This window comes from Anomalospiza imberbis, chromosome 8 (assembly GCF_031753505.1).
Source record: "Anomalospiza imberbis isolate Cuckoo-Finch-1a 21T00152 chromosome 8, ASM3175350v1, whole genome shotgun sequence".
Classification (NCBI taxonomy): Eukaryota; Metazoa; Chordata; class Aves; order Passeriformes; family Viduidae; genus Anomalospiza; species Anomalospiza imberbis.
Window position 1 is genome coordinate 22,369,409 of NC_089688.1, and position 22,209 is coordinate 22,391,617.

A 22,209-nucleotide genomic window follows, 5' to 3' on the forward strand; every position below is an offset into this window, starting at 1 on the left:
CGTTTAGGACAGACCTATTGTATTTCACAAATTCAGAGCATCAGGAAGGTAAGTTGGCCTGTTGGGCAGAGGCAAACAGCCTAGTTACATGAGTGGAGCAGGTAAGAACTACTTGCCTGTTATTTACCATTATTATGGTAAAATTTTAAAAACTGCAGCTACTTAGAATACTATTTTCAGGACTGTGAGCACAACTACTTTGCTGCTCATTTTTAATTTTCCTCAACAGTAAGGTTCAGCAATGTATATGGTGACTACTGCTGTCTCCCTCCAAGCTGCAGCCTCAACTCAGCCATCGGTTACAAGCAACAAGGGACTGCCTGCCTTGCTGAAGTTATCTTAGGTATGAGCTTCCACAGGCAGACTAATTCAAATCTATTTTTGTAAATTACAGATTGCGTTAAATATACATGAAGGAAAATATGGAACAGTTGCTTTTACTGCACAACATGAGTTATTTCCCATTACAAGTTCCCTCCGAGAAAACTATAAATTTTAAAATCTGCCAATTAGTGGCAGTGACTACTGATGATTCTGTATTCCAGTCAAGCAGTAGTATTTGCTGAGTACTGCACAGGGCAGAACAGAACAATATTCCAGGAAAAGCAAGGGACCATGATACCTGACAATAACAAGCTGGAGGATGCAGTAATTAGTCCAAGGTGTCTCTTTCATTTAGAAGGATGCAGGCTGTGTCACTGCATCAGCCAGAAGGATTAAATCTTTACATGTATGTAAGACTGTCAATACCTGAAGTACAGTTCAGGGCAATAATTTGACAACTTTTGCCTAAGAAAAGTAAACATAAATAAATTCTTCCTAGAAAACTAAGTCCTCAACCACAAATGCTCATCTTTTTCATTTCTTAAATCATACAATTCCCTAAGGACCATTCAATTTGTCCTAATAAAACAAAGCAGGTATGACAGCTCTGTAAAACTATATGTGGATAAACATCAAAAATGAAACAAGAACTATTAAAACAAAAGGAAGAAACAAAGAACCAGTGATACAATCTCTCCATGAATAAACCAGCTTGGGAATTCTAGCTGGGGATTTCCAGTCATTAGAACAACTGGGTTCTGGAAAAATCTTCTGATGGAAACAGTGGAAAAAAAGACTTCAGAGACCAGACCTTAATTGACTGTAAGATGAATCATTGTAAGCTCACTAAAGGGACAAAGTAGTATCTACAAGACAAGAGGCTGGAACCAGCGACCTGCAAGGTCCCCGAAGGTGGAATCATAAAGTCACGGAGGTTGGAAAATACCTCCAAGATCATCAGGTCTATCTGTTAACATTGCCAAGTCCACCACTAAACTAAATACCACACATACAAGTCTTTTGAATACCTCAAGGTCTGTGACTCAGCTTCCCTGGGCAGCTTGTTCCAATGCTCCACAAAACTTCCAGTGAAAAACGTTTTTATAATAGCCAATCTAAACCTTCCCTGCACAACTTGAGGCCATTCCCTCTCATCCTGTTGCTTGTTACTTGGGAGAAGAGGCTGACTCTCACTTTTTTACACCCTCCTCTCAGGCAGTTGTAGAGAACAATAAGGTGCCCCTGAGACTCCTTTTCTCCAGGCTAAACACTCCTCACAGGACTTGTGCTCCAGACCCTTCACCAGCTCTGTTGCCCTTCTCTGGACTTGCTCCAGCACCTCAATATTTTTTTTGTAGTAAGGGCTCCAAAACTGAACATGGGATTTCAGGTGCAGCCTCACCAGTTCTGAGTACAGGGGGATGATCAGTGTCCTGGTCCTGCCGGCCACCCTACTTCTGATACAAGCCAGGATACCATGGGCCTTCTTGGCCACCTGGGCAACTGCTGGCTCATGATCAGCTGCTGTTGACCAGTACCCACAGGTCCTTTTCTGCTGGGCAGTTTTCAGCCATGCTGCCCCAGCCTGCAGCTCTTTGTGGGGTTGTTGTGATCAAAGTGCAGGACCTGGCACTACACTTTCCTCAATCTCATAGCTGGCCAGTCCAGATCCCTCTGCAGAGCCTTCCTACCTTTAAGCAGACCAACACTCCACCCAATTAAGTGTCGTCTGTCAATTTACTGAGGGTACACTTGATGCCCTTGTCCATATTGTTAATAAAGATACTAAGCAGAACCGGCCCCAGTACTGAGCCCTGGGAGCACTACTGGTAACTGGTGACCAGCTGCACTTGACTCCATTCACCACCACTCTTTGGGCTTGGCCAGTTTCTCCAGGAGAATGCTGCAGGACACGATGTCAAAGCTTTACTGAAGTCTAGGCAGACACATTCACAGCCTTTCCCTTACCACCGACCAGGCTGGACAAGCAGGACTCGCCCCTCATAAGCCCACGCTGACTGGGCCTGATCACCTGTTTGTCCCATATGTGCCACATATGTGATGGCACTGAAGATGATCTGTTCCGAGCACCGAGGTTAGACTGATGTGCCTGTGGCTCCCTGGATCCCCCTTCCAGCCCTTCTGGTGTAACAAGGCTGGTAATGTCTTGTTCTGCAAGAGACATTCATCACTTCACAGCTCAGAGCATACCTGAAAAGGCACAGATGCAAAGTTGCTGACTGTCAGCTAAGCAAACTGACTTAGAATGAGTAGAGAACACTGACGGGACTGCGCACTCCACTTCATTAATACACAAAGATGGGGCTTCATTCCTCTCTCATGAATGACTGGAAGAGCTGTCAATTTTCAGTTTGGCATGTACCCAGTGAGTTTGAGCCCATCTGAGATTTATGAAATGTACAACCTACACCTTTTCACCATGTGCTGAACTGCTGAGTTGCACATGACACACAGGAACAGTACTTATTCTGGTGAGGTTTTATCCATCGATCTTGCCTCCAGGAAACTCCCAGGTAACTTCAGATTGCCCTGAGGCCATATTCACTGTGCTTACCACTGGTTTCACAGGATATCCCTCATGGTGTCTGATACATTTATAACAAATGCATTACATGGGAACAGAGAATATCTAGTTTCATACCTTCACTGCCTCCAGGTAAACTCTCACAGGATCTGGTACAAACCGTTAAGCTCTTCATTCATGTGATGTCTGGATGTCAGATGAAGATCCAGATGTGAGTAATGCAAGTGACCTTAGAGTCCCTGATATGGAGGCACTTTTGCTGGAGGAGTTGCCTTCAAGTCACTTACTGGGAAGATCAGGCCAAAATCTCCTGGGCTGCAAGATGTTGCAACTATGAACTCCATTTTCTCCAGGGCCAATTGTCTATTGTTTCCACAATTAGAAGAAAAGTTACTTGGTTTACTTCAATATTGTTGCCGTCTTGTGCCTTTAACTGATCAGTTATGTGGGTATAGACTGCAGTGGCTATCTGAAAACTCCTGAGATTGCAAAGAGCAAAAACTCAGGTGCCAGCTGGATCCCAGTATGACTCCAAATCAACCCTTACAACCATCAAAACTGCTCCTGCCAGGTGATAGTGATTTACTTTGAGAGCAAGGAGATGGAGGCAAGTGTCTGACCTCCACACAAACTATTTATGTTGAGTCACTTGAGGTCCTACTTAAAATGAAAGTTCTTTAGTGCAGTATCAGGAAACCCTGAAAGAAAATGTGTCTCCACCTGAGGACAGGATTTGAAGCGTGTTGATCTGATTTTTCATATTAGAAGGGATTCCACCGGTCAGTACTTGATCCAAAGAAGCTACTATGGTAATAAGTGCCCAGAAAAAAAGATAATTGCATATTTGGAAGTAAACTGAGGGCAAGACATCAGGTTGTGCTATAAGGACTGCTTTACTCTATTAAGCATTACCGTAGGATACAAGACTGAAGACTCAACAGTGCTGCTCCCATTTCCCAACTGATAACTTATCTATGCAATGCATAAATTCACATTTCTCTGACCCATCTTCATGGGAACTACAAGATATATTTCAGGAACTAGTACTTTAAAATATGCATTAATTTAATTAGTACAGCGAAGGTTTTACTATCTCTTTAAAGACAAATTACATTCTGGAACAGATTATAAGTAACTGTTTAGCTAACAAAAAAACCTTAATAAGAAAACTTACAAAGTTATTTATCTTAAAATAAATGTTACCCTTGTGTTTTAAAGTTATTAATAAAATGAGTTTAATGTACTTACACTTTATAGAACAGATACTATGTTTCACTACCCAAGAAACAAAATTACTATGTATCACATGTTGACTCATACTGCTTATATGAGAAGGGAGACTTAAAATCAAGTGAAAATTTTTAATCTCAAATTTTAAAGTGTTTCACCCATAATAAATACTACTGCATTAAGAAAAGAAGGATTTCTGTGGAAGAGTATTACTATATGTAAAAGAGGATAAAGAACAGAAAATAATATAGCCACAAAAAACATACAAAATCTTCTGATATATGAAATTTGCTGTTATTTTTCAACACGCAAAAGTCAGGCTAAATTGAGTCTGAAAATTGTAACGCTGTTTAACACAGTTTTTATAGAAAATTTTAAAAAGAGAGGAATTTTAAAAAAGGTTGCTGATATTCTGTCAACAGCTAGTAGACAGTTTGCTAGCCCTCAGAGAGGAAAGAAAGAAATTATAATTGTATTAAATAAAATATAGACCCAACCAAGAAATTCAACACTGATAAAAATATACACTAGTAAAATCCAGCCAAGAGCTAGAATGAATTATTTTACTAGGTTAAAAAAGAATTAATATTGGCTCTATGTTAATTTTAACATATATATAAACATTAACAATCCCAAGGCTGCCTATTAGTTCACAAATGGCATATTTACAGTATTTATGATATTATACCCCATGTTGGGACATCCCATTACAGAGTCACGGTGGTAAGCTCCATACTTAAGGTGGATTCTGCAAGACACTGCATCTTTCCTGTTATTCTCCTGCAGTATGATTACTTTGGGGCAAGAATTTACCACTTGGTTTCTGCCCACAGGGGAAGCTCTTCGCAAGCTGACAAACTGATTTAAGCAGCTGTGTAATAATTTACTGGGTCTTGAGTTTTATTAAAGAAGAACAAAAGGCTTTGAGAGCTTTTGGTGTTTTATGCCACAGGAAGAAGAATGTTTGTTTTAGTAACTGTCCACTTTCTCTTCGACTTTCCTCTTTGCCTCCATCAAGGATCATATTTGACTGCCATTTGAATGCAACCATTGGTAAGTGCATCTTTCCCAAGATGCATGTCTAACACAGCCCTTTAAAAGTGCACATGGTCCTGAGGAGAGAGAAGATGCCACAACAACAGAGCCCAAATCATCATTAGGTGTACATAAACAAAAACAGTGCTTAAACACAAAACATGCTTCAACTGATAGCATGTTTCTAGATTCCCAAAAGTCTAATGAGGAAATGTTAAGCAGCATTATCTTTCTACAGATGAAAGAACTGAGACAGAAAAGCAGATTATGGCAAAGACAAAAGATATCTCAAAATCTGGGGTCATAATTCCAAATCTAATATTCCTCCTGTGAAACCTCATTGCTTACTACAAATAAACTACTTCCTTCCTAAATTTCAGATGTTAAAATAACTTCTGAACTTCTCTGCAAAAAAGGCATGCTGTGGGTCCAACACTCACCTCAAGAAACACTGGAAGGATTAATTAAGGTTTGTGAAGCACTGAAAGTGTAGGGGAAACCCCCAGGAGGCAGTCCCTATTTCTGTATTCTGACCAGGACTTGAAAGGCATGCAATAAATACAGCCTGGGGCACAGAACAAGCAATACGAATAAAATAAAATATTGAACAGCTGTTTGTAAAGTTAATACAGTTCATCCCACACACCAAATTTTTTTTCTGCCTTAGGCTGCAGGGAGTGGGAGGCTGAAATAAAATGTTACTTTGAAGGGTTAAATAGTGAAAAAGTTATAGAAAATTGGAACTGTTTCTTACAAATGAAAATATTAAGACAACCTTTACAAGCAGAACTGCAAGCCCCACTCATTATTATATAAGAAGTACAACTGGTTAGATAATACAAAAAGTCTGAGTTTTACCAGGTTAACTTCTGTGTGGAGATGCAGTGTCTTTCAGCTTATATGAGCTATGTGGACACCACCAAACTCATACAAAGCCCTCATTTTATAAAAAGGGGTGAGAAGGAAAGAGATGACATCACTCTTAGAAAACTAGTAATGTTCCAAATACTACAGTAAGCAAAGATGGTGAGATGTGCCTGGAACTGAACCCCAAAGGAGCCAAGCTCACCCACAGCAGCTTTCCTCCCCAGCTCACTGCTGCCCACCCAAAGCAGGCAGCACGAAGTTGCCGGCGGGTGTGAGCTCACAGCTCACACAACCAGCCTGTACGGCTTGCTGGGTGCAGGGCACTGACTTTTGCCTTCTCTTGCAAACTGACAACAGTTTATTTGCTTTTCAGAATCAGAAAGTGGAGTACGTGAAAGTAAAGAGAGCCTGTGTTCTGACTGGAAAAATGAAAGGAAAGCAGCACAGCTGCTGTGCGCAGTGTGATGGAGCCTCACTCTTCTACCACTACAACTTCTATGGGTATTACGGGAAAGGAGAAAAGAATTGCCTGAAAACAACAATACAGAAAGCAAGGAAGGAAGAACAGGAACTGTGATAATCAGAAGTAGCTGCATTCCCACTGCGAACATAAATATTCTTTTCTAACATTTCTTATTTTCCTTTCCAGATATTGCTCCATAATATCACTTTTTCCCCCCCCCACATTATTTTTCTCCCATTACAAAAATAAAGATTTTCCTAAGACTGGCATTCAGAACTGACAGCCATTAACTCCAGTGTCTGTTTTTAGAATGCACTTGAGAAAAATGTGATTTTCTCAAACCACCAGGAAAAAAATCAAGTCAATTTTAGCAATTACAGCAGTCAAGTATTTTTAATTATAATTTCTTATTGTTAAGTGAATAAAAAAAAATTACTGGGACAAAAAAACCACATTGGAAAAAACCCAACAAAAAGGAACATTAGGAAATCAACCCAGTATTTGATGTCTCCTCTTTTTTTGCTGCTGAAAGCCACATGGCACACAGTATTTTTAACTGAGGAGTCTTGTTTCAAATATATGCTGAGGAATCTTATTTCAAACATATACTAAATAAGGAGAGGAGTATTAAAACAGGCAGTCCCTTACTCTAATTTTATCCATCTCCCTCCTCTTCTTTCCTTGATGCAGTGAAACTTTAACACCAAACCCTGTCTCTCTCTCTCTCTCTTTTTTTGTAAACAGTGATCAACATTTTCCTAAATGACCCCTGAAATGACCTACTTCGAAACTACTCATTAGTAACAGCCACGTTTGCAATATTAACCTGGATGTGGCTGTTTATTAAGATCTTTTAAGGGGGTTAGAATGAAGACACACTGCTGGTGTACAGGGAGCACAGAAGGGGTAATTTAAAACCCATGTTTTTCCTCCCCCTCGCCGAAAACATGCCCAACACTGTGCAGCTGTGCTGCCAGCTTCATCACTCCCTCCATCTCCACTCTTGCTAATTAAAAGGTTGATCACAGAACAATGCTCTTCTCATTAATTTCAGCTTTCTGATTGGGCAGGATTCCCACTCGCTCCGCCTGATCTTTTCCACAATGCTGAAGTTAATGTGACAGGAGCCCGAAGATGGATTACCCGCTGCCATATTGCCCATCACCTCCAATCAGCAGCTATCGGGGTAAACTGATTGTTCTAATTTGCTCTCATTATTTTTACAATATCAGGAGAAAATAACGCACACAGCTCACTGTCAAAGCCATGAAAATCAGCCATTAGTTAAACCCAGACACTGAGTGGCTTTATTAGAAGCACTGCAGTTTATTGATTCAGCTTCAGTAAACTAAGATAATACCTGTCCTCTTTAAATACACTTTGTAAGGTGCACTTATGTAGCAAGAAAATATTTATTAGGATACTTTTGGAAATGCTCACTGTCTCAGCCTGTTATTTTGATACGCTGGCAGACAACAAAGATTAAGAACAATGGAAGCTTGACTTCCACATAAAGAAGGGCAAAATATGCAGCATTATCCGCATGGCAGCCTGCGTGCACATCTCAGCTACTCTTCTACAGTTTAAATAAAAATCATCTCAGGACTAGTATGGCAGGTGAGTATGTAAATACACCCCATAATCACACAAAATACAGTACTATCATAAAGGCAGACATGGTACAGGCATGATTGTATGAGCTGTATGTACAAGGTCAGCAATTTAGTATTGGGTTTGGTTTTCTGTTGTTTTTTTGTTTTTTTTTTGGCTAAGCAAAAGAACCTGCATAGCCCAGCATCAAAACACAGGGTCTGAAAGAAGAAAGTCCAAAGAAGAGAAACTCTTTTTTATGGCTGGGAGCTATTTTTTACTCTATGCAAAGGCATTATGCTACCACAATTTGGGAACATGTTCAGAAATGTCACTCCACACTAGAGCCTCACCAGATCCCAGAGCTAAGAAATGAATAAAGTATTGTTAGAAGTATGAAGTCAAGAATTTTTACACCACATCAGTGTTTAGAAAACGCTGAAAATTCTGGATCTCTATCTCTATGTTGTATATAAAGGGTCCTACATTATTTTGCCTGCTGCCTATCTGCATCTTAGCAAAGGGAAATGCTAAATAATGGGATTAACAGAAATATGATACCTTAAATCTTGCTAAACATAAACCCTTAACTGGTGTCTACGAGGCTCTAACTGGCAATGTACTCCAAGAGTGACAGGCAGAGCACAGCAGACTGATTTTACTTTTAAATAATATCTAAATTAGATTAGTTCTTTGTGTAGATCTGCATGAACCAGAGGGGACATTCATCATTGTGCCAAAAAAGTTAAATTCACTGGGGTACGCTCAAAGTGAATGGTTCTAGACCTACGTTTTATCTCTCAGATGCATCATCAAGATGCTGTGCCAATATGCATGAAGCCAGCTAGGAGCTGCAAGAAAGACAACGGGAGGGTAACTGGGTAGTAGAAAGGGTTTAATTTTTTTCCTTTGTTGATTATGAATTGCTTGGGACAGGATCAGTGCTTTCTCTGTCTTGTAAGCACAGAGCCTCCCTTTCAAGAATCAAGCTTATTTTTTAATATTCAAATGGCTTAAATATGAAGAAGGGTATTCTCCTCCCCTTTGCTCCAAACCAGATGTAATTCTAGTTCCCCCTCCTCCCCCTGATGTAATTTAAAATGCTACAATTTTCATTGCTGCTTTTTAATATTTTTAAATTCTCATCAGCTAGAGCCACGCGTTTGGGGTTTGATTTTTCCTCCCTCCTAGAAAAGCCACCTCCTAGCTTTGTTTGGTATCTCTTTTGACCCTTGCTAATGGTGTTCTCTTGGAGGGGCGTGCCATGCTTTTCCTCTTAAAATTCCTGCACTGAAAGACTGCACCACACCACACTCCACAAAACGTGCTGATGGCACAAATTACAAGCCCCCAGCCGAACACTCCAGCCCCCACCATTCGGGCAGATTTATGTGGGCTCTTGCCGACGTTATTACAAGTCAGAGTTTATTGGGAAATTGTTACATTATGCGGAGTGTCTAACAAATTGCTTATGCTGCTATAATTGGATTACAACAGCCGCTTGCTCCCACCGGTAAGATTAGGCAAGTAGGACTCCTGCCGATCTCTGAGCGTTAGCAGTAATTTTATTTGCCTTGCCTCTCTCTTTCCTAACAACATGCCTCTTTCCCTGCCAGCTGTCTGCTGAAAAGGCACAGGCTTGTTCCTTGGCCCTAACAATGCAATTACAGCCCTGCAGATCGCACTGTTTGTGCATTAAGTACAGAGCCAAAACGAGGCGAATTGATCGTTTGACTTTTGGAGGAGCCATGTGATCTCTGCGTGCGGGTGATCCGGCATGCACCAGTGGGCAGTGCTGCAGTGCGCGCCTCACGATGAACCTGCTCCTCGCTACCTCCCCTGCCCTGCCCGCTCCCAACAGCAAAGATGTTGGAGCCCACCCCACCTTAATCCCCATCAGGCTATAAAAGGTGCCTCATTTTTGGGTGCTCTCTTGCTAGGCTGAACTCAGAACTCACTCTGCCTTCTGAAATGTGATACTTGGCCACATCAGTGGCTTCCCTGCAGTGGGCTACACTAGGAAACTGTTATTACAGCATTTCATACCGCAAGCTTTAGCACAAGAATTGGACATATTTTCAAACAACTATTTAAATTCTTGTATTTGAAAAATACTAAAAATACATCTAATGTCATGTATTCTGTACCATCACTGCAGGTGACTACTTAAAAAGCAATGCTTCCCATGTCTGCCACCATTTATCACCAAAGCCACCAATGACTTGGATTCCAAACTGTTTCACATTTCCAGCATGAAGGAACCTAAAGTACTTTGCAAATACAAGTCCAGTTTGGTTGTAACACTTATCCTGGTAAACACTTCTTACAAGCTTGATGTGATGGATCTGGAATGAAGACCTCAAGGCTGTAATTCTTTATGCAGAGTACCCATCACCAAACCAGCAAACACACAGCAAGGAACAACGGCATGTGATACTACACATAATATAGTCGCAGAGGAATTTTGACTAAGGATGCCAGGTCAAGTCCTACATTTTAAAAGACTTCTATTACATCTTCACTGTCTGTACACTGAGAGGATTCCAAGATGATTTTATTTAGAAGATACCCCTGCAGTTCTCCAGCTCAGCCTCCTGCTCAAAGCAGGGTGCTTTATTAGGTCAGATCAGGTAGGTCATGGCTCTTGTAAACCTCCATGGATGGAGGCTGAAAAGCCTCCACAAGTAACCTTCTCCAGCTTGACTGTCATCACCACAAGAAAACTCTTCCTCGAAACCACTCAACCATGAGATGGAGTTTCTAACATCTATGGGGAGACCTTCCAGTTTATTTACTGAACTCAATTTGAAATGTAATGCAATTTGCTTTACCAAGTTTCCAAACCATGGGGTCCAAAAAGTAGAAGCATCTCCACTGAGTTGACCAAACTTTGAAAACTATTCTTCCTATCAAGATTTTGCCTATCCCCTCCCTGACCATCCTTACTGCAGAGCTTGGAGAACTGATGTCCATAATATGCTTAAGAGACCATCAGCTACAAAGCAATGTTAGCTTTTATATTGCTGTTTCTTCAAAGTCTCTGTTGTATTTAAAAAAGCCCCAAGTGTAACTCTTTTTTTAATTTGTGGTTTCATTGACATGCAAAGTAATTTTGGGTGGTAAGAGAAGCAGAAATGACAACCACTCCACAATGTTTTTGCAACTGAAGACTAAAGAAGCCTGTTTACACATAGTTTAACACTCAAAAGAAACTCTGAACAGCTGAAATGCCTTATAAATAGCTCAGACCCAGAGGAAGTGCAAACGTCTGCATTGTGAATTGTAGATCTTAATTACAGACAATGGCTGGTACAGCAAGTAGCACAGAAAAAAAAAGTGAAACAGTTGCACTGTTCATGGTTGGCAATAATTCTTCAGGAAAATATTTACTATCAATCAGTTATGAGAAAAGGGACTCTGCGCTCATAAAACAGCACGTTGCTTCTCATACCAGGACCATTTTGCTTCAGCATAATCTGAATTTAAACAGCTTGTTTCCTGCGGATATAATTTTGGAAATAAATAAAACAAGTCTATCAAAATCTGGAGAATGTGTATGGTGGGGTGGAGTGGGGGGAGCAGGAATATCACATTTCTTTCTCCATCATTTGCAAAGAGGTTATTAGACCAAGATGAAGCTAAAGCATAAAGCATTGTCTTGACCTAAAAAAAGATAGATGGACCTAGCAAGGAAGATAAAAATAGTCATATTTGTGACAGGAAGATCATCATTAGGGCAAAGCTTTTAGATAAAACTCCGATGCCATTTTCTGCTTGTGCTGTCTGAGAATTCCCTTTCAAAGCACCTTTTGCATGTTAAGTACTCCCAGCAATGTCCCTGCAATGCCTGCCATTCACACAATTCTCCTTACAGAGAGAATACCTCCAACAGAAGGGTAAAATGACATGCTTACATATCTATCAGCCAGAGGCTGAGGTAGTGTTTATCCAGTTTGCAACAACCTCAGAAACTGCTGTTCCTCCCAGAGAATGGTATAGCCAAGACACAGTAGAGGATGCTTTATTGAGGGATTTGTGGCTGGAAGCATGTCCACTGACAGGCCCTCTGCATCATTACACAGAAGCTAACATACTTTCTTATTAAAACAGTAGAACAAATATCTGGAAATTGAACATTGCTAACCAAATAATATTTGTTCATTACTAAATTGCTCTAGTTTCAATCTCAGGGATTGGAAAGGCTTCCAAATCACTAGAAAACAATGCATTATCTGAAGATGCACTGAGTCAGTGGTATATTGCAGCAGAACTCTGAGCTGGTAGTGCTATTCATGCAAAGTAAATGCAGACACACACTCTGGAAAAAAAGAGCCATCAATCTGTGACATAAAGGGACTTGAGAGTACAAGAGGGACATCTTCAGATCAATTTGTCCTACTGCCAACTGGAACATCCAGCCTGGAACCCTAAACGCTTCTTTATTAAAGAGTGCTTGTGGCTGCTCCTTTAAATTCATATAAAAATTCCAGACTTAATGTTATTATTGTGCAGACTATGTTTGTTCTAAAAATTCAAAAGTAGCGATGCAGAAAGAACTGACAAAGGAAAGAAGATTTCAATTACCAGCTACTTCCACCACTCCTTGCTTTAGCTGAATCACCCTTGAGTGTAAAATGTATAGCTTTAGCTAAATAATAAGATGCATCTTTGAAAGGAAATTTCACATAGCATGCTGGAAGTGCCAATGCCGGTTCTGTGTTTCCAGAATTAAGCACGATAGAGCACCGTCCCACCTTCAGAAGTATGATGAACAGCAAAGATTCCCTAAAAGACAGAAAATGCTTAAAAGACCCTGAGAAGTCCCTTAGTTTGTCAGGACCTTAAAAAGCAAGACCAATTTTCACATGTGAGTAGCAAGCAGTGGTCTGAAAGAGAAGTCCGATTTTACAAGGGTGGTATGTGTGACTATATTTTTCTTCATACAACTTTACTTAGATCAAGGTGGAGGCAGAGAACCTCTCCCAGCTGCTCTTGCTGAGTCCAGAACTAAGTAGAAACCTGGGGATGCTGCATGCCATTTTGAAGGTGTCTCATCAGTGCTGTCTCTCACAGGGATGCCATAGGGTGCCTGTCTCTGGTGCAAGTAGGAAAGAATTCAATGTGCAAAATGAAACTGAGAACGCTCCTTTGTACAGGAGATGAACTGGAACCAACTGCAGGAGTTAACAAACAGCAAGACCTATCTGATGAATGGAGGAAATGGGTATTGACTGAAGAACTCTGAGATCAGCTATACACCAATCTCCCGTCGGGAAAGAAAAGAGCACTTGGAATCAAAAGGGTATTTCTAGGATCCAGGGTAATGCAAAATCTAACAAACTCGAAGCAAACAGCAAAACTCAGACCTAACACACCACACAAAGGTGTGAAAAGGCATGACCTCTGTTTGAAAACAGGACTGTATACAATCCATCCAAGCAAATACTCAGCCAAGGAGACTGGAGACACACCAGAGCATCCCTCACCACACATCAAACAGAAAGTGTGAAGGTCACCACAGAAAGATTTCCTGGTACAGAACAGAAGAGAAACTTGTTTGCACACCCAGGAGCATCAAAACAATCCTAGTGACATGCCACATGCCAGGGGACTTTTAACTATGTCCCTCTCTAATTGAGGATGAAGCACACACCAACACCATTATCTGCCTGAAGATACTGGCTTACAAAATATGGAACAAACAATAGGAACAGATGCTCATTTGGCCAGATTTCAATAAGCCTCATTAAAATCAAACACCCTGCCCTTGGAGCCCAGGTTCATGCTACATTTCTACCTTATTTAAGCACCTAGCACCAATTCCTGAGGAAGTTGTCCACTTGTGGTTGCCCACCAGTAGCATCATTAAATGAAACTCTCTTGCAGAGATTTTTTAGTATCTAAAGAAACAAAAAGAAGGCATTTATATATATATATATATATATATATATATATATATGTATGTATATATATATATATATGCCTCTGTGTGTACACACACATGTAAAAACACAACTAGAGATTGCATTTCCTTTTAAAAGACATTGGCTTGAATATACATCAGATTTGTTTATCACTCAAAGGCAAGGGGCAAAAAGATGCCAAAAATAACAGAAAAACTCTGGCAGATGCAAGAGAAATGATGATACAAATCACACATATGAAATCTGTCCTTCACAATGTATAATTTTTAATTTAAGATCCCAGCTATTCAGTCAAAACATGCACACACTTGAAACAATTTCTCATGCTCCTTATTTGCTTTTACCCAAACAAGGAAGTCCTAAGTCCGATCAATGGAGTTTCAGAGCACAAATACCAGAAAAGAAGGGCTAAGAACAAGACACAAAGATTCATCAGAATATTATATTCTAGCTTTATTTTAAAATGTCTGAATAAAACAAGTTAATTCATAGGTTTGCAAAAGGCACAGTGCACCTGGCTGCAGAGTCAGCATGACACTGTACACAAAACCAGACAGACAAGGTTTCCTAATAAACACAAACTTCCTTGAGTGACCAAAATACTGTGGCCCTATGCTGCTTTCCACACCTGAATATGTGTATCTGTTTTTTCCTCCTCCTGTTTTAGGAAGAACGCCAGTCGTTAGGTTGGTAGTTTACACTGGATGTCCTGTACAGAAGCACTCGTTCTCAAGAGAGTTTAACAAATGGGCAGTGCTCCCGTCTGAGAGAAGATACCTCAATATTGGTATGTGTGGCCTCAAGGGTAACTGCATTTCATTCTTTGAACAAACTTTTAGAAATGTCAAGCACACAATCAGTAAATGCCATTAATACAGTCTTAACAGAGCACAACTACCTTTTCTACAAGTAGGTGCAAAATCAGAAATTTAGTTTTCAGAAAAACCATTGTCTCTTGCAGACTGACTGACACATCTGACAAGCAGCTGATAATGCAGACAGTGGATCCCAGTCAGGGCTGATACTGCACTGCAGAATCAGAAAAAAAAAAATGATTTCCAAAGTAACCCTTTCTGTGTTTCACTGCAAGTTAAAAAAAAAAATTAACACCCTACAATACATTTGTAAAAGTGCTGCAGATAATGAAAATTGCAGCAATTCCAATATTTACCTCCCTGACAAAACATTTTAAAGTCCAAGGCTATAAAATACATCAATCATGGAAGATAAAACTCGCTGCATGCATGTGGTAGGAGAAGGCTTCTGAACTCTCTAAATCCCACTTAAGCCTTTCACCTAGGGAACATTTAACAGTTGTGCCATTTGCCTATGCCATCACTGAACCATCTGCATTTAGATAGCTGGATTTATAAATGCTTTGAAACTTCTGGAATTTGAAAGACAAGCCTTCTTAGAACTGACTTCATTTGGTTTGTAGATAGGAAGGCAAAGGAAAGGAGTACAACAGCCAAGCAAGCTAGTACTAGAGGAATTATACCCCCAGAAAAGTCCTTATGTTTTTTTAGAGAAAGATACCAAAAAAAACCCAGAAATACAAAAAGCAAAAACAAAAACAAAATATATATATGTATGTATGTTTATATATGATTTTCCATACATATATGATGGCAGACTGTCCAAGACTATATATATATATATTGCCCTACAGCATATAGAGACATGATACTTTTAAAACATACACTTTTTTATCTCCAGGATGACGTCTCAAATTCATCCTCAGTAGCATGAAACAAGTCTTGCTGTTCCTGCCTTGAGCCCTACCCACACATCTCACCACAAACCTGCTGAAAACATAACTTTTGAAGAGCTTATTAGGACATGAAGTTGTTAAAGTATGTGATTTTATTTAAAAGAGGCACCACTTAAATTAGCTGCACTTCTTGCACACCCTTGCTCCTTAGTGAGGCAATCAGGTCAAACAGGACACTGTAGAGCAGATGGGGTTGAATGGGTTTACTCCCATGAGCTTGCTGTGCGCTGCTTTATGGCACTAGAACAATGCTCTATGATGAGACAACTCAGCCAGAGCTGCTCTGCATAAAGTTTCACCTAGTCTGCATCATAAAACACCTTAGGAAGCAATGTGCAAGACCAGTCATGTTAAGAATGGAAGTGCTGGTATCAAACTTTGTACCAGGAATTTGTACCAGAACCGGTAGCTTCTCTCAGAAGTGCTTCTCCAGTGAAAGGTAACTGGCATGTCAAGCACAGTTTATGAGTGCTAAGCCACCTGCAAGCAGCATTACAAACTTCTATGGTAGCCAATTCCCTGACAAGAGTCAAAAGTAATGGGACATCCAAATTTCACCAGCAAAACCCCAGCAAAGACTTAGCTGGGAAATTATCTTAAAGGTCAGTACAAAAGTGGCCCCTGAAGGGACAAGGCACCTTTAACAACCAATCAAAGTATGAAAGAAATGGACTTCAAGAAGATCAAGGAATAATAACTGAAAGAGAAAACAGGCTTTTGAGTGGTCAGGTTTGTGGTGACAGAGGAGCAGCAAAATGCCAGCTGGTTTCAGTAACAGATGGCTGCATGCACTGATCTGTCTTGCATGCCCATTCTAAACTTCCTTTCAGTGGAAATACAAAGCTTACACGAGACTAAATGCATCCTTCATGCAGCCTTTCCACACATCATCATGGTTCAAATGTCCTCCATTCACAAACAGACCAAGCTGTACATTGTTTTACTCTAGTTCTGCTGAATTCTAAGAAAAGAGGGTGGCTAATGGCACCTCATCTTTTCCAATCACATCTACCTTCATTGTCAAGAAATTACTTTCCTGTCACAGGCTAATAAATTAATTTTCTTACCATTCTGACTGTAATAGATCCCTTGTCCCTTTCCTTTAAATACAGTGTTCACTGTATTTTAACTGAAAAGTCTTTTTGCACCTCCCTTCTGGTAGCTAAGAAAGGGAACCATGATACACAGAGCTCTCATGTAGTATTTCTAATATGTATCTGGACATTTGTCATTTGAAGTTGCCACAGCTAATTACATGGCCAGCATAGGTCCTCCCATTGGAAAAGCCTATTACTTGTATGGCAAAATGAACCCTTCAATCCTACATAGCTCAGGACTCAAGTAATCATTTCCAGCAGAGAAAAACAGCAAAACAGGATCCTACACTGAAGGACAGAAAAGCCTACCCAATACTTACTCTTTGTTTAAGTATTTTTTCCTAACTGTAATATTTAACAAGAACTTTTTGTTGACTAACAATGAACAATTTGCTAAAAATCCCTCAAAACCAAAGCCGTTCTCTTACTTACTTTGGCCACACAATTTTCAGTCTTCATAGCAGTGCTTCCTAGACATACTGTTTCCTGGTTTAAGCACAGTCTGGCACAGCTGTTGTAGGTCTGCAGAAAGATTAAAATGGTTATGAATAGAAGAACACAATTTTCTTTCGGGCACCACATTTTTGGCACAGGAACCTACACTAACTCTACTACTCTACTACATTTCCTTTTTCTAAGATGTAAATGTTTCAAACCAATATAAACTAGTTTATAGCAAAAGTCTATGTTCAGGGCATGCATGTCCTCTGAGAACCCATGAACAATTTTACAGTACAGAAATACAAGGACAAAGATTTTTCTTCTCTGTTCCTCTGAAAATGAAAAAAATATATCTCATCTCAGTTTTTGTTCTTTCACAAAATGCTGCATAATGGAACAATTAAAGCAAGGTGATTTCTATACACTAGTTATCAGAGAGTACGTCAAATGTGAATAAACATCTGACTTTATCAGAATATAAAATGTAAAATACATGGGACACAATGAATGTTATAATCAGAAGGGAGCAAATGCAGACCACATTCCATTGTTGTATTTAATCTTCCCAGTTATGTAAAGCTTTTAAAATTGTTTTAAAGTAGAATGTCATCTTTCTTTAATGCTGTCCTGACCAAGTGACCCCCAGCTGGGGCTGCAGACTTCAGAGTCTTTGCAGAACACATCACTCATAGTCTCTCTCACTTTTGAGGGAAGTGTATGAACAATACTTACAAGGTGGGCTTACAATTATAATTTGGTTGAGTTGGCTGTTTAAACTAGTATGCCTGAAGAACTCAGGAGCTTCTAACAGAGGCTCTCCTCCTCACCCCCAGCACCTTTGCATTTAAGAGCTTCAGTGTGGAATTAATACACCTCCCACCATTTACAGAAAAATGCTCCCATGCAAAAGTGGTAGCTCAAAAGCGAGCACCAACTTGGATTTGTTTCAAGAGTAGAAAGTGGACCACAGAGATGTTGCCACCTCAAAAAGCTGTGTGGGGAAACCCCAAGAAAAATGCTGAAAAAGAATGAAATCAAACTTGTTACAAAGACATTTCTAAGAGCACTAAGTAAAGCATACTAACATTCATGATATTTTAAGATTGCCTTAATGGGAGGATGCACAAAGACTTGTAGTGAGCTGCCTGTCATTTATACCCCTGTAATACTCACTGGCAATCTCAGGAGATGTTTCCTTTAGGGCTTGCTACAATTTCCATTTGCTTGATTTGAAATTACTTCAACCCCAAACCTGCTACTGGTTACAAAACCTGTGGACAACACTGGCATGATAAGGGCTCCTATACTTCTCCCTCTGCCCCAAAGCTCCATCACCAGAGCCAGATTCCCTCAGTGCCAAGAACCAAAAAACAATCTCCCTCTCCTGCCCCTCTGCCAGAGGCCTGACTGTGTAAAATGTCAGCAGCAACATAAAAACTGGCAGAGAAGCACATGGCAAAGTATGTCAGAGGCAAAGAGATTAAAAGGGGATTACGCTGAGTGATAGGAGGTGTGTCCACAAACCCAGTGTTCCCAACAGCCCCTAGCTCATGTAAGCACCAACTGATGGGAAATGAGTGTTCTCAATCAGTTGATAACATTCACCTAAGTTCTTCCCATCCTCATGAAACATTCCTTACTGCACACCACGGGAAATCAATATACTGGCTTAGGTGGATCTGTACTGGACCAGCACAGTACAAACATTCTTGGAGAAGATAAGGAAATCCCAGTCCTTTCCACCTTACCTATTTACAGAGCCCCTTTAAAGTTCACCTTGAAACAGAAACAAAAGAGATCACAGAAACCCTATCTTCATTGCTTTAGTGTTCATGTTTTATTTCTCACTGAGCTCTCTAACCAGAAAACAATCAGTGACAGACTGGAATGCAGAATGTTCTGGCTCCAGCAGTTCTCCTTTCATGTCGCAACATTGATATCTGCTTTGACTAGCAGCCAGCAAGCAATTTCTGTCTCTAGACCCAGAAGGAGAAACTGAAAAATTCAAACACATGAATTCTTTCAAGGTGCTGTGCAGATGAACAAAGTGCATCTTTCAGCAGGAGAGGTTCAGATTCAAACTGGATTAGGCCACAAGCAAACAGAAGTCTGATTGCCTCTTGCAAATATTTGCCAACATCATAAAACCATCACCCTGGTATGCATAAAACTTTCTCCTCAGAAGAAAGATCAGAATGGTATAAACTACTATGAATTGGGGCTTAGATATAGCATCCCAACCGATAAACAAAAAGTTGATGCCATCTGCTTTGCACTGACATTCAGGCAGTACCATGCAAACTTCATTTTACAAGCATGGTATTAGTTAAATTTAACCAGACTGTGAAAGCGAAAAAACATGAAGAGTTGGTACGATTCTTTGTTCAGTTTTCACATTTGTGTAATTTAACTCATTTATTGTAAATATGTGATTTTTTTTCACTTGCAATTTAATTCCTAGAATTCCATATGCAGTATTTCTGCACAACTTGTCTGCTGTATACTGTAAGTTTTATGAGGAGCCCCAATTGAGGGAAGCTACTACGAACTCCACTTTGCAGATCGAAAGCTCAGCCACATAAACATTTACTGAAAGCAACAGGGAAGTCTGTGGCTCTGTGAACTGAACCATGAACTCAAATCTTGTCAGTCTTTTTCCTCCCAAGACAGGTATGCACAAACCTTGGTTGCATGCCAGCTTTTTAAAAGCTGGGCTTACAACAGGCTTTCTCCACATTTACAAATGGGAAAGGGTTGACAATCCAAACACAAAATGTGAAATACTAAATGCTAAACCTAGAGACGTCAGCATTTTCTGAAAATGAAAGAAGCTCACTATGCACTATTCAAAAGTTACATGCATGTCAGAATGCAAATACAAATAATTATTCTAGTGTATTGCTTAGTTTTGATTACTTTCACCCACACATTACCACCATCTCATGAGAACAGCACCAACTGAACTTCCATGCATAACTTGTTTGTCAAATCCCACAATACCAGGACTACTGACATTAGACTATTATATCATAATTTAAAGAAGATAAAATGAAACACTTCTTCACAAAGTTGGCAGTGAACTTCTGGTGCTTCCTGCCCCAGGACATTGTGCAAAGAAACATCATCAGAAGTGGAAAAAGGGACTAGACAAACTAGGGACAGCAGCTCCACAGATACTCAGCACAGCTATCTTCCAGACATCCCTAGTGGAACAGCAGTAGATGCTGCAGGGACAGGAGGGCAATGGAGTACCAAAAGAGGCCAGACTTCCTTGCTCCCATTCAACAGCACTTTCCACGGTGCTGGAGTCGGCAGAGGATGAGCTCTGGGTCTAACTGACCTGGGCATTCTCATGCTATCAATACACCTCTCTGCCCTTTGATAACATACCAAGGAACCTCTCCTTCCCAACCTTTTCAACCACAGAAGGAGAGAAGAATATGCTTTTACTGTAAGAGCCAACTTTCACACAGTAATTTTATTACATAAGGATTTCTGTATGTGCCAAATTACCAGATGACCATTTAGTCCTTCAGTAGCTCTTTGTTTCTCAGTAAAAGTAAAAGGGGAAAAGAGAAAATTAAAAGAGTACATATTGTGGATTCAACATATCAGGATGAGTATTTGAGAATAAAACATAAAGTACTCTTCAGTTTGACATACATTACTGTCTTTGCAAAGTTACAAAATTTCTCTTATTTTCAAATTCTCACAGAAGAATGCATTATTAGCCTTGTGGGATGAATAAAGAGGGCAAAGAAGATTCACACACATGTTCTACAATATGTTTTAAAGGCTTGAAAGCAAAACACAGAAAACCTAGTTCTCCAGTCCAGAGGAAAAAGAGGCAATGTCACTCTACTTGATAGGTCTCAACAGAAATGTACTGCCAATGTTACAAAGAAGCTGCATCTGGCTCATGAGGCCAGGATATAAGAAGCTTGGAGAATATATTGTCCAGGCAGTACTACATGGTAGACTCCAAATGCTTTTTTGCAGGCAGCAGTTACTGCCTACTGAGAGACACAAAATGGCTGCAGGACGCAGAGATTTGGTTTCATCTGATATTGCTGGTACACTAATAGTTATTGTGAATAGGTCCAATGAATTCTGGACCTATTCACAATAACTATTCTGGACTAGCGAATTCTGAAAGCAGAATTAATGTCACATCATCAAGTAATAATGCAGAGCCCTTCAAGTTAGGTGAAACATTTGATGGTGCCAAATGCTACATCACAACATAAAGAGTACCTCCTTCCATTGTTCCAACACCCATGGGAACACTGACTCACCTGGGAGAAAAGCAGGAAAATCAAAGCGAAAACTAAGCCTTAGAAAAGGCTATTTCTCAAGTTTGCCTTTAAAGCTTGACCCTTTTACATATCTCATCTAATCTGCACCAAAACTGTTCAAGTTTCTCCTCACCTTTCATCAAAATAAGAGGTTTCCTCATCAAGGAAAATATTCTGAAATGGTAGCCTGGTTCAACGCTACAGGCAGATAGCTTTGCGTTGGAGTGCTTTAATATGTTTTTATATTGCATATAAAGCATGCAAACATAAACCAGTTTGTTGAAAACTACCCTCTTTGTGGAAGCTGGCTGTAATTCTGAACAAGTTTTCAATTTTCACACTGCTGCTAGGGTAAAACATTTTAAAGAGTTTAATTTTTACAGTGGCTTCAATGACACAAGATTATCTAACAAAGTAATGGTTAATCAATAGAGGGTTTAGTTGTCAGGTGAAACATATAACACACTAAAAGGGATTGATTGCAAGACTCCTCCTTATTTACTGGAAGGTATATATTTAAAATGACACAAACTTGTTACCAAGCTGCATTCCTTTAACCTTGCAAAAGCCGTTTGAGAAGAGTGTTAAGCAGCCCTATAGCCAAACAAGCCCTAACGAAAGAAAAAA

The 22,209-nt window shown here is 39.9% G+C and overlaps 1 protein-coding gene and 1 long non-coding RNA gene across 19 annotated transcripts in view; one reads left to right on the top strand and one right to left on the bottom strand.

Moving 5' to 3' along the window:
- The window catches only part of BTRC (beta-transducin repeat containing E3 ubiquitin protein ligase), a 119,560-nt gene that overhangs the window by 41,123 nt on the left and 56,228 nt on the right, over positions 1-22,209 (bottom strand). For all 13 annotated transcript variants that reach the window (XM_068197884.1, XM_068197879.1, XM_068197886.1 and 10 more), the window contains one exon: positions 17,279-17,368. In XM_068197884.1, the coding sequence (XP_068053985.1) occupies positions 17,279-17,368 (90 nt within the window). The remainder of the gene's footprint in view (positions 1-17,278; positions 17,369-22,209) is intronic.
- LOC137478215 (uncharacterized) lies at positions 142-13,826 on the top strand. 6 transcript variants are annotated; one of them, XR_011001461.1, is made up of 7 exons: positions 204-343; positions 5,118-5,152; positions 6,375-6,587; positions 7,535-7,650; positions 8,859-8,947; positions 9,671-11,061; positions 13,011-13,826. It is a non-coding gene; the product is annotated as an uncharacterized lncRNA (long non-coding RNA). The 6 variants fall into 6 exon arrangements; XR_011001458.1 differs by having other exon boundaries at positions 161-343; positions 8,859-11,061; XR_011001462.1 differs by lacking the exon at positions 8,859-8,947 and having other exon boundaries at positions 205-343.